Here is a 12,004-nt window from a genome sequence, read left to right as displayed (position 1 = left end):
TGAAATATTATGAGCCTAGGCTGACTTGGACTACACAAAGTGTTATGTATGTGGTCCTCATGTCGCCTAAATATGAGCTATCGGTGACATGGGTTAAATTAAGTTTTATGTGGACCTGAACTGGCCCAAATATGAAAGAGATGTGCCTCTCTTGGGTGACAGCCAGTGTTAAATGGGCCACGCAGGGCTCAAATGTAATGTCAATGTTGTCATTCAAGGCCCAGTGCAAACCAAAAAAGAACTGTGAATGTGAGCCACAAAATTTCAAATTTTCTATTTGTTTCTGAACCAGCCAGACATCTTCTTCATCCTGCCACTATTTGAAAGATCCTCTTCAAAACAGTTCTCCTGGAGTCCCCATTTCCAAAACAAGACTTTTATAAGAAAGTGTCACCAGGAGGCAATCCAGGTGATCCGGACAGTACACCATCAGGTAGCAGCTCGGACATAAAAACAACAAATTACCTATATGAAGGAAACACTACTGTAATCCAAATGAGCCTGCATTTGTCTGATTAATTTAATAGTCATGTTCATTGACAGATGAGTCCTACATTCAGCTCATACTGTACTGCTCAAAATTAGAGTTTGATGAAACTGAATCCTTCCCCCAAAGTCATGTGGCATCTAGTAGTACGCAACAATGACCCACCACTATTACAATATAAATATTATAAATAATTACCTTTCAGACTATTCCAAATGCGTTCTCCACCTCATGAAGTGCACGAGAGAGAAAGAAAAAAGCTGCAGCTGGAACGGTCCTCTGTGATTCCGGAAGCGATTAGAAGCATTTTCATCAGCCAAACTCTTAGAGAAAATGATTAATTTGCTATGAAATAATTATTTTATATACGCAGCATCCAGCAGCACAAAGCACGGCATCCAGCTGGGAACACAGTGGGTGGCATTGTCACAATGAATTGTGCAGAAGTTCGGGGGTTAAATGTGTGCAAGTGTCAATGCACCTTTAGAGAGATCAGATGAGTCTTGAGTCTGGATTTAAAAGACTCAACAAAGTTGGACTGATACTGATACAGTGGGCAGATTGAATTACAGAAAATGCAGATCAGGAAGACAGCAAAGTGAGACTCCAACAAGGACGATATGGTCAAACATTCTGATTGGAACTCCACCAGTCACATTATGAACCAATTCTATAATACTGGTATGCAGCAAGTTAGAACAAAAAGGGATAATATTGATAATCAACAAAAGTAACATGAAACAAAAGTATGAAACAATGTTTCTGCATCAGCCAACAACAGAATACACAGAACTGTCACTATTTTCTGTAAACTGAAAAAAATGCCATCCTTGGTAATATCTCTGTCCAGTGTAGGGTGACTGCTGAATGACATGAATCCTATATACTTTATATACTGGTTTTACTGAAGTCTGTGTCTCACAGGAGCAATATCTCAGTTTGATCTGAATTTCATTCATTCATCTTGTATACCACATCATTCCAATTAATGGCCATGGGGAGCAATCTTTGGCTTAGAGTCGGGGTACACCCCAGACAAGTCGCCAGTCCATTGCAGGACCAACACATAGACACACATTCATATGCTCACTCAGACCTATAATCAATTTAGTCAACATGAATGAATGAATGAATTTTATTTATTCGGCACACCGATGAACAATAACAAAAACTCATTAAAAAGAACAATTTAACAGTGTACCCATGTGGCCAAAAGGTTGTAGGCAGAAACAGCTTATAAATACCCACCCCTTATACTATAAAAATTAAAGAATGTGTGCATAATATACTCATAACAACAAATACCAAAGAAATGTGCACAAACTATATAACTTAATCAATGCACTAAAATTTCAAAATACAACCAGACAAACAATAGTGCACAAACCCAAAAGCAATAACAAAATCGGTAAACCGAATTCTTCAAACTCTAACAAGTAATTTTATAATTTTTGTAAAGCCAACTAAGGTACTAAGTAATGTAATATTATCAGGACAATTATTCCAAATGTTAACACCTTTAACAAAAACATAATGACTTTTTACAGCAGTTTAATTCATCTTTAATTTCTCAAAAATAATAGCCCTCTGAAATTATAACTGGAGTCCCTCATTTTAAACAGATCCTGGACATGTTATACCTTAATGAATTTTCATATTGAGGCAAGTTTATTTTAACATTATATGTAATTTGTATTGTGATGCAATCAACCAAGTCCCAGAATTTTAAAATTTGTAAACAGGCAAACAATGGATTTGTTGGCTCACAGTATGGTTTGTTACCCATAATTCTTATAATTCTCCTAATCTACATGTCTTATTAAAAAAACAAAAAAAAAAATCACAAAATAACTAAACAGAATCTGGAGGTACCCCATATTGTACTGTGTAGGATTTAGTAGTAGTGTTCGGTTCTTTATATGTCTGTTCAAACACAACACAGACATATGAAGAATGTATCAAGGAAGAAGTAAGCAAATGGAATACAAATACTACAAAAAAGCAGGGGGGAAATTAAGTAAACACAGACATCCACTGGGCCTCAAACAGAACTCTGAGGTATCCTGTATTTCATTGCAGAAGATTTAGAAGTAGTGTCTTGTTCTTTCTGTCAAGAAGAGACAGTATATAGACACATAGAACAGGCCTAAAACAGAACCCTGGGGCACCCCATATTTCAATACATAGTAAGCAGTAGTGTATGGTTCTTTATATGTCTGTCGTCAAGCAGACTTATGGGTTCAAGCCTTCTGAAAAGTTAATTCTTTTAGTCTTTCTTTCTCTTGATCACGCATCTTACCTCTACATTGTTTGGCATCTCTACCTTCTGAAAACCACTTGTTTCTTCTTTCTGTCTCTCTTCCCCACCTCCTTGCTTTTTCTTTCTTTCGTTTTTTCTCTTCACTCCCTTTCTCTCCCCCGCTCATCATTCTTTGTTTCTTCTTATTTCTTTTTTGTTCAGAGCCGCTACTCAACACATAAAAACTACATTTCCCAGAATGCCCGCCGGACAGCGTCGGCGCGGTTATCGCAGATCTACAGACATGGGGATCGGGCCAGCGGGGGCCTGCTGCGCTGAAGCGCTTTGTTCCTGTGTTTGTTAAATTTGCGTTGTTGCGTGGACGTGAAGCTCTGTGTCACCGTGCGTGAGTTCAGGCTCACACAGACTGAACTGCGCGGTAAAAGAAACGGACACAAACAAGAACATGTGGGTGATTGTGTGAGAAAACCGGTACGTAGCGGCTTCTTGTAGTCTGAGTGTGGATGAGGCCCAAATATAAAGATCGGTGGCGGGACCGCTAGCATTAGCCGGGTTAGCATTCGGGTGAAGTGTAGAGTTTAGCTAACAAGTAGCTTGTTAGCTGTCCGTTATTTGGCTGCGTGCCTCGTCGTCACCATCACGTCCCGGTTCGTTAAACTCAGCACTTAGATTCGCATTTTTGTACTTTTTAGAGCATTATTTAGTCAAACACTTTTGTTAACGAATCTAAATATGTTGCTTACGTCAAGATGACTTTAAGTTAGCTAGTTAGGCTAACGCTAATTCAGTTCTTTAAGCACATTCGCTCAGATAACGGGCGCCTCCGGTCTGTTATAATTTGACCGAACATTTCTGTTTGATTTTAATCCAACATAATATCGTTAAATGTTGTCTTGAAAGCGGTTCCGCCCCGCCCACTGATCGCCGAACAGCTGACGTCACTATTCAAATAAATGTGTTTCTGAATCAATATGTTCCATAAGCTTGTTGGGCCCCCAGAGCGCAGATCTCGGCCAAGATAAAACACTAAAAACAGATGCTGATAAAGTGACGCAAAGTAAGTTAGAAACGCATAAAAAAGATTCAGTATAATAAAGTATTACACTGCTCTCTAGTGGCACCTGCTGGTCAACACCAAGAACAAATTTAATGCTGGAATCAGGCGTTTAATAATAATATGCAGTAATTAACAAATAATTATGTGTGTAAATCCAACTGCTTTACATTATCAGTTTGAGATAAGTTTTAAAATGTCAATAAAAATGAAAAACATCCAATTCCAAACATGCAGACAATATAAACATAAAATATTCCTAAAATGAGTTTCAATAAACAATCATACATCACAGAAATAGAGCTGACAGACATTTGAATCAAAACACATTTATGTGATATTTATATCTGTTTGAATAAATGAGTAAATACGCATTTAACATGGCTAGAATCCCTTTATGTTAAATATTTCTGAAAATAATCAGTGTATGCTTGATACATTATGTGCAGTTCATTATAGAAACTCAGCTATGTTTTAAAAGTTTCAGATAATTTACAGATGTGCTTTTTTATTACAATGTAACATTTATAGGCCCAATATTCAGTGATTTTTATTATTTATTTATTTGTTTCAGAAAAGGTGAATGAAGCTGTTGTGGAAATTCTGGGTGTTTGTGTAAGTGTTTCAGATTAGTAGTCAATAGGTCTGCAAGAAATGAATAAAATCAGTCATTTGCAAAATTTAATCACCATCTTGTGTTATTCCGAGTTGGTTTGCTGAGGTCAGTTAAGTTAATGCGGGTTAAAGAAAAAAATTAAGATCAAACATGATGGAGAAGGTGTTTGGGTCCATGATGGTCAGAAGAGCAATTCTTCGACTAAATCCAAACTCATGTTGCACTTTGATGACATTGATTTGTAATCCTGCTGTGTTGTTGTTCTGTTTTTTTGTTTGTTTGTTTTTTGAGCATTTCTTCAGTGAGCTTTTTTCTTGTGTGATGATGAATTCTGCGGTGAAATGTTGACTTGGTGCTGAATCTGCTTCTGCAGGTGTGGATCTCTGCAGTGGATCTGAGGCACGACGGTCGGCAGGCAGCATGGGTTTGCATTCGGCCCAGAAGAAGCACTTTCCCCTCCGAGGTATCGAAGGCGTGGTTCAGCTGTTTGATGCTGAGCTCCTGAAGCCCGAGCCGGACCTGACTCTTCTGTCCCTGGTCCTGGGGTTTGTCGAGCACTTCCTGGCTGTGAACCGGGTCGTCCCCATAAATGTTCCGGGGGTCCGTTTCGAGCCTCTGGAGCCGGACTGTCCCAATTCCTGCTTCCCCACGGTGGAGCTCGGCATGATTTCGGCACTGTACGAGCGCTTCACAGCCCAGATCCGTGGTGCGGTAGATCTGTCCCAGTTCAGACGGACTGCTGCGGGGTCCAGCAGGGAGCTGGTGAAAAAAGTGTCTGACGTCATCTGGAACAGTCTGAGCAGGTCGTACTTCAAGGACCGGGCCCACATACAGTCTCTGTTCAGTCTTATCACTGGTACGGAACCTCCAGTCTTACCCGGGTTTTCAGTGGGAAACAAAGATCTGGGGCGAATGTAAAGTACCTCACAAGGTTGTAGGTTCCAGCCTGATCCAGGGCCATTTTTCCCTGCCCCAAACACTCACAGCAGTTGAATGATGGTCGAGTGTATTACCATGGTAACCAGTTATAGGTAGCCTCATTACGTCTTCCCCGACAGATTCTACACAGGTCATACAAATTAAAGTCAATTATTTGACCTGTCAGTCATCACACGTTCCTCTGATTGGCCCGTTTGGCCTCTCATCGCCTTCGTGTAGTTTGCCACAAATTTAAATAACAGCTGTCAAATACACAAACACACTCATAAGAAATCAGCAGGTGGTTCCAGGTCTTGATGTCGGGTTTGTTTTATTTTCACATATTTTGTAGGTTATAGGCCAAATGTGAAAAATACAAACTATTAGGTTCCTACTCCAAATAGTTTTCAATCCACAAGGGTCCAACCAAGAGAGCGTGGCACTATTTTTGGGTACAGATGCCTGTTTTCTTGCCAGCTTTGGTGATCCATTTCTCTAAATATAACATAATGCTTTGATTTTATTTGTTTGTTGATTCATGCCACCTGTACGTTTTGTCCATTTAAGCCTAATAAAAGATTCCCTGTTTACATCCTTTTCAGTTTATGGATGTTCAAAGAACAGTTTTTAAAATAATAACAAAATCCATGATGATGTGGCAATGCCACCCCCCCCCCCCCCCCCCCAACACACCCCATACCTGGGGTCTACTAGTCATTTTAGTGCAGAATTAATTATCCTGAATCGTTTTTTTAATATGGAGAAAATTGGGCTCAAAGTGGATCCGATCCCCAAACTGCTCTCTCTTGGGGCCCTTAAAGGTCAGGTAGGAAATGGTTATTTTGGATTTTATGAGACCGTGATGTCATCTACCTGTGATCCAAAAATAATTTTCAAACATCTTTTTTTTTTTTTAGAAAGAAAAATACAGTATAACCAAATAAACTTTTATTTGCTTTAAAATGGTGAAGGTGGAACATCCGCTGAAAACAAATCATAGCATCAGCTGTTGTTAGAGCTCTGGACCTTCAAATTACTGAAAAATAAAAAAATTAATGTATTTTCTGGATATAAATTGCACCTGTTAAAAATGACTATTGAAAAGGAAAAACTCAAAAGTTGCACAGGTTGTTTTTTTTTTCCCATTTTGATTCCTTGGAAAGTTCTACATAAATAGTCATAATTTTTGTTATTGATAATGAAAGTGATTTTTCAGTATATAAGTCAAAGCAGCATATAATATTATCTATTTAAACATATATATAAAATAGTGTGTTCCAAAAAAGTGCCATGCATGCTTTTTTTAAGCTTCTGGTAGGAAAAATATTTGTATGAACATAAAATTTTGGATGTTAAATATTGGGCCCATAATCTATAAAATATGTGAAAACAATGCAAATCCATGAAGTAAGTAGAATTTATATATTCATTTGTTTGTTTTTTCCCCACATACCGTATTTGAGTATAAGTCAGCAGGTTATTGTTGTCACTATTATTAACTGGTCTGAGGGATTCTGTGACTTATACTCCAGAAAATAGTTGGTGAAAGAAGTTGATGTCACGTGGAATGGCCCATAGTTAAGAGGGTTGTTCTGTCAAATCAAACATAGTTTGTAGGACCAACACATGGAGGATTGTTCATTTGAAATTTGATTCAGGTACCAAACTCGACAGCTCGGGCGTGGCCTTTGCTGTGGTGGCTGCCTGCCAAGTCCTGGGGTTGAAGGACGTCCACCTGGCACTGTCCGAGGACCACGCCTGGGTGATCTTTGGCAAAAACGGCGAGGAGACGGCCGAGGTCACCTGGCATGGAAAGGGTAATGAGGATCGGCGAGGACAAACGGTCACATTGGGCGTGAATGAGAAGGTGAGGTCACGCAGTGCTTCAGTGTCCCCGCCTTAAATGAGTAAATAACGGTATAATGTCTGTCTCCTTCAGAGTTGGCTTTATCTTAAAGGCTCCTACATGAAGTGTGACCGAGCCATGGAGGTGGCCTTCATGGTCTGTGCCATCAACCCATCTCTGGACCTCCACACTGACAGCTCGGAGCTTCTGCAGCTGCAGCAGGTGAGCACCAGACTTTACTTACACCCTGGCCATCGTTTAGGTCTCAGAAAGAACCAGGACTGAGTTTACCATGAAATATGGGCATCTGGCTTTTTCCTGGGACAAGCCTCAGCGTGTCTCCTGTATAATGCAGTGATCGATTGGGTCCATCTCCTCCGGGCTCTGAATGTAATACCTCAAAAACACTGAACGCTGTCGACTTGCAACTCACCATATTAAAAGGGCACATAGTGAGGGAAACCTGATTGGAAGCTGGTTACCTTTGATGCACCAGATCAGTACTGTATTGTGTCAAAAATAAAGTTTTGTGTCTGGTTTCTTAGAAACTCCTGTGGCTGCTCTATGAATGCGGTGACCTGGACAGGTGAGTTTGTCAAGTGAGTAAAAATGCAGTGCGCGCTGCACAAGCTTTGTGCATTAGTTACCCTGCCTCTGTAACGTGTCCCAGGTATCCCATGGCCATGGGCACGCTGGCTGACCTCGAGGACCAGGATCCAATCCCAGGCAAAGGGAACCCCCTGGAAATTCACCTGAAGGTAAGTCTTTAGGATTTCATAAACTTGTTAAGATGCAGCATTTATTTCCACGGCAACAACATCTGCACCAAATTCAGGCTCATCTAATGTAAATACAGTCAGGTTCCTAAGTATTTGGACAGTAGCTGTGCAGTTCTTAATATGGCCACTGTGTGGCAGTGTCACATTTAATACAGGACTCACTGGTCATGGTGTTTGCACTGATTCTGTGTAGGCTCTCAGTTGTCCAGGTGGTTTCCATAGTAGAGAAGCTTGAATCTTCGACTGGACTGGGTCCTCGCGTCAAGCAACCCAGTCCAGTCGAAGATTCAAGCTTCTCTACTATGTTTGATTGACTGATGTGGACAAAAACAGGACCATGTCATGTGAACATATTATGAGCATTAATTTAACACGGGGTTAAAAAGTCTTACAAGTCATTGAATTTGTTCTTAAAAACGTAGTTGTAGGATTTTATTCATGTTTTATTCTGACATTGCAATTATAAAAATCCAAATAAATTATTTAAAAAAAAAAAAAAGCAGCTTCAGTGAAAACTTCTCACAACGTGACCTAAAAGTGAGATATTAAACCAAGAAATCTCTTGTTTGCTTGAATGGGCAAATTTGTCTTTATTGTTTTTTGGAATCCTATAGTACACAAAAGTTTTAGCACATATAATATGTAATGATGAATATTTTGTTTTGTGTGACTTTTTGCTAGTTTTATTTTATTTTTTGCAGGCTGTAGGTTCTGCCCAAAAGCACTACAACAACGAGCACATCTACCCCTACATGTACCTGGCTGGTTTCCACTACAGACACAGGAACGTGCGGGAGGCTCTGCGGGCCTGGGCCCAGGCAGCTCAGGTCATGCAGGAGTGAGTTCACACTTTACGTGTTAGCACGACCAGACCGGAAGCTTACTGAATTCTGCTACACTGGTCAGTTGTCACAAATGTAGCTGTGACAGGACACCGGTCGCGACACAGACTTGGATATCGGTGGGAATGCTTGTGCCTGGGAGTGGGTTTATTAAGCCAAAGCTCATGTGGACTTACCTGATTTTGGCAGAAGGCCTGAGGTGTGTAGGTGTGACCCCTGTCTGCAGTCATGGCAGCAGCCACACAGAACCACTTTCACTACCTTCTACTGGCCGCGACTTTCACTTTTCTGTCATGTGGTCTAGGTGTTAAAACAAGCCTTTATGATGTGTGTGTGTGTGTGTGGGGGGGGGGGGGGGGGGGGGGTGCTTTGGCCCATTGGTGTTTTACCCATTGGTGTTTTTACCCAGGAACATTCCTGCTTTCTGTGTATGTGGGGAGAGCTAGCAGTGGCCAAACTGGGGATGGAAAAGCTCAGAGCACAGAGGGAGTGTTACTTCATTTTCTTCATTTTCAGGACGCCTTTGAACTTGAAGTAGTTATTGGCTGCAATATTAATGTTTAGATTTCCATCCATGTGCAGAGCTTCATGAGTCTTTGTGTTTAGCTGCTAAATTAGCTTTTAACTAAATTTGCCTGGCAACAGGTGGATGCTTCCCAGTGAACAATAAATATTGAATGAGTTTTTAAAAAAAAGGAGTGTAAACACCAAACTAAGTGCATTGTTAGAGCAGTAAGTTCCCAAGAGGTAAATTTTCTGTTGCTGTTTTTTATGATGGAAATGTTTTGGTGCTCAAAATTGTCTTCTTGTTTGGAGATTTCCGGACCACACGGTGGCAGTGAAGGTGCCGTTGATGTTGGTTGTGTGCGTGAACAGTTACAGCTCTCCTCGTCTATAACAACACTGCTGCTCGTGAGCTGCTGCTTGTAAGCATCTGTTAAAAATACCATCAGTGACGGAGAAGGCGGGAAACAGGCCGGCCCTCACATTCCCTTCCATTATTCAGCTTCCTTTTCCTGTCTCTCCATTGTTCGTCCAGTTTGACCTCCACAGCGTCTACAAATAGAGAAACGTGCTGCTGCTCTGAATGTTTTAGTTGATATTGATCTCACACAAAATCCAGCACCAGAATCAGTGGGGATTTGGTTTGAGCCTCTCTCAACCCAAGCTTTATGTTGTTGCCATGACTCAATAAAAGCGGCTTAAGCCGAACCTTGCTGCCGTTACTAAACTCCCTCCCGCTCTCTCTCTCTCTCTCTCCTTCAGCTATAACTACTTCCGTGAGGATGAGGAGATCTACAAGGAGTTCTTTGACATTGCAAACGATGTTATCCCCACATTACTGAAGGAGACATCTGCTGCAGCCGAGAGCGCTGGAGAAGTGGGCGAGGATGGCGAAGGAGCCGACAAGGTAACGACCTGCGAGCCAGCGCAGGCTGCGTTTATGGAATCTGGACCAAAGCTTTGCCTTTGAAGGAAACCAAAGGCACCAAATCAAGCATGTGAAACTGTCTGAACGCCATCACACCGTTTCTCCTGAATTACAGTCGGGTTTTGTCCACCCCAGGTTGGGATGAATGGGTGAATTCATCTCTCCGTCTCTTCCAGGACCATCCCAAACAGGCAGCAGCCCTCTCGGCACTCCAGGACCCCGAATGCTTTGCTCACCTGCTACAATTCTATGACGGTATCTGCAAATGGGAGGAGGGCAGTCCTACACCGGTGCTCCACGTGGGCTGGGCCACCTACCTGGTTCAGTCCCTGAGCCGCTTTGATGCTCAGGTGAGACACTCCGAGAGGTTCAGGCTTTTGAATGTGAGCATGAGATCTGCTTCATGCCTGATCTTCACTCTGTCCGATTTCACAGGTGCGCCAGAAAGTGTCGATCATCACCAAAGAGCCGGAGTCTCAGGATGACGACGAGCAGCTGAGCGATGATCTGCGCGAGGGGCGCCGGCGAGGCCCCAGGCGCGAATCCAAAGTGGAGGAGCAAAGCCCGCCTTCCGCTGCTCCTCTGGTGGCACCCACATCTCCGCCTGCACCGACGCCGAACGCCCAGCCAAAGAAGGTCGGTGAGGGTGTGGGCCGCCGGCGCTCCTCGCAGGGCGTGAGGGGCGGAGACACTGAAGGAAAACCAACGTCCCCTGCTCCAGAGGCGGCGCCATCATCCCCGCAGCAGCAGCAGGCGCCCTCACCCGGTGGTCCCATCGTCACCTTCCAAAGCGAGAAGATGAAAGGGATGAAGGAGCTGCTGTGTGCGGCTAAAGTGAACTCTAGCGCCATCAAGCTGCAGCTTACCGCACAGTCACAAGTTCAGATGAAGAGGCAGAAGAGCACGCAGGCGGGCGATTACTCTGTGTCCTTCATGAAGCGCCAGCGCAAGATGCTGTAGACGTGTATACTGTGAAGAGCCGCAAACGCTCGAATATTAGTTTTAGCGAAAATCCGTAGCGGTGTTTTGTTTTTGTTTTTATGGCGCTTCCACTCAGGCATACAAGAAGTGATCTCGTCGTGTTCCGTGCACAGATGACGCCGCTGTCACAGATCCCGTTTGAAGTGAAGGACTGAACGTTTTGTTCTGTTTTCGTAGGACAGCGGGTTTAGCCGTTGTAGATTGTACACGCTCACCATGGGTCGTTTCTCCGGAGCTTGTTGACGTTCTAGAAGCCAAAGTGACTGACAGTCGGACGTCTGTAAATACGGATTTGTACTTTTGATCTGACGGGTTTCTTTTAGGATAGTTACTGTGTAACGGCGTCCACCTGATTGTCTTCTGCTAGCTCTATGTTGCCTTACTTTGCCTTTGTTCTTTTTAACGGTATGCGTCCTTTAGTTCTGCCGAAGCTGAGGATCGACTGCACTGCACCGGCAAGTCGCCTCTGCAAGAGTTTGCTCGATTTGTGGTTTTTGTTCTTGTGTCTGCAAGTAATAAATTCCTGATAAAAACAGATGTGGTTTCTGTTTGTTCACACTCCAAAAATAAAATGTCCATTTTAACATCTGCAGGTGGACAATTTAGACACAAATTATTGATCTTTGGATGATTTTTATTGCCTTCGATATTTGGCATTTTGGCCCACTTATCCTGGTGGGTCAGGACTGGCAGCATGCACACTGCACCACAGACTTGCCCCTGGTCCTGGATAGCGACCTCCAGAGTGGACAACTGGTCCACACCCACCTCTCAACTGTCCATCTGCTG

At 42.6% G+C, this 12,004-nt stretch overlaps 1 protein-coding gene across 3 annotated transcripts; it reads left to right on the top strand.

The window, feature by feature from the left end:
• Positions 1 to 2,949: 2,949 nt before the first annotated feature.
• On the top strand, positions 2,950 to 11,735 carry men1 (multiple endocrine neoplasia I). 3 transcript variants are annotated; one of them, XM_034164375.1, is made up of 11 exons: positions 2,950 to 3,218; positions 4,376 to 4,416; positions 4,791 to 5,273; positions 6,994 to 7,202; positions 7,275 to 7,403; positions 7,727 to 7,767; positions 7,852 to 7,939; positions 8,662 to 8,798; positions 10,069 to 10,213; positions 10,411 to 10,584; positions 10,670 to 11,735. In XM_034164375.1, exons 3-11 carry the CDS (start codon positions 4,838 to 4,840, stop codon positions 11,192 to 11,194), a joined length of 1,884 nt encoding a protein of 627 aa, XP_034020266.1. In that variant the 5' UTR covers positions 2,950 to 3,218; positions 4,376 to 4,416; positions 4,791 to 4,837; the 3' UTR covers positions 11,195 to 11,735. The 3 variants fall into 3 exon arrangements, with proteins under 3 accessions (XP_034020266.1, XP_034020265.1, XP_034020264.1); XM_034164374.1 differs by lacking the exon at positions 4,376 to 4,416; XM_034164373.1 differs by lacking the exon at positions 4,376 to 4,416 and having other exon boundaries at positions 2,951 to 3,220; positions 4,806 to 5,273.
• The last annotated feature ends 269 nt before the right edge of the window (positions 11,736 to 12,004 follow it).

Source organism: Thalassophryne amazonica, chromosome 23 (genome assembly GCF_902500255.1).
Source record: "Thalassophryne amazonica chromosome 23, fThaAma1.1, whole genome shotgun sequence".
NCBI lineage: Eukaryota > Metazoa > Chordata > Actinopteri > Batrachoidiformes > Batrachoididae > Thalassophryne > Thalassophryne amazonica.
Note: the sequence above shows the minus strand (reverse complement) of the source record. Positions and strands in the feature narration are given on the sequence as shown.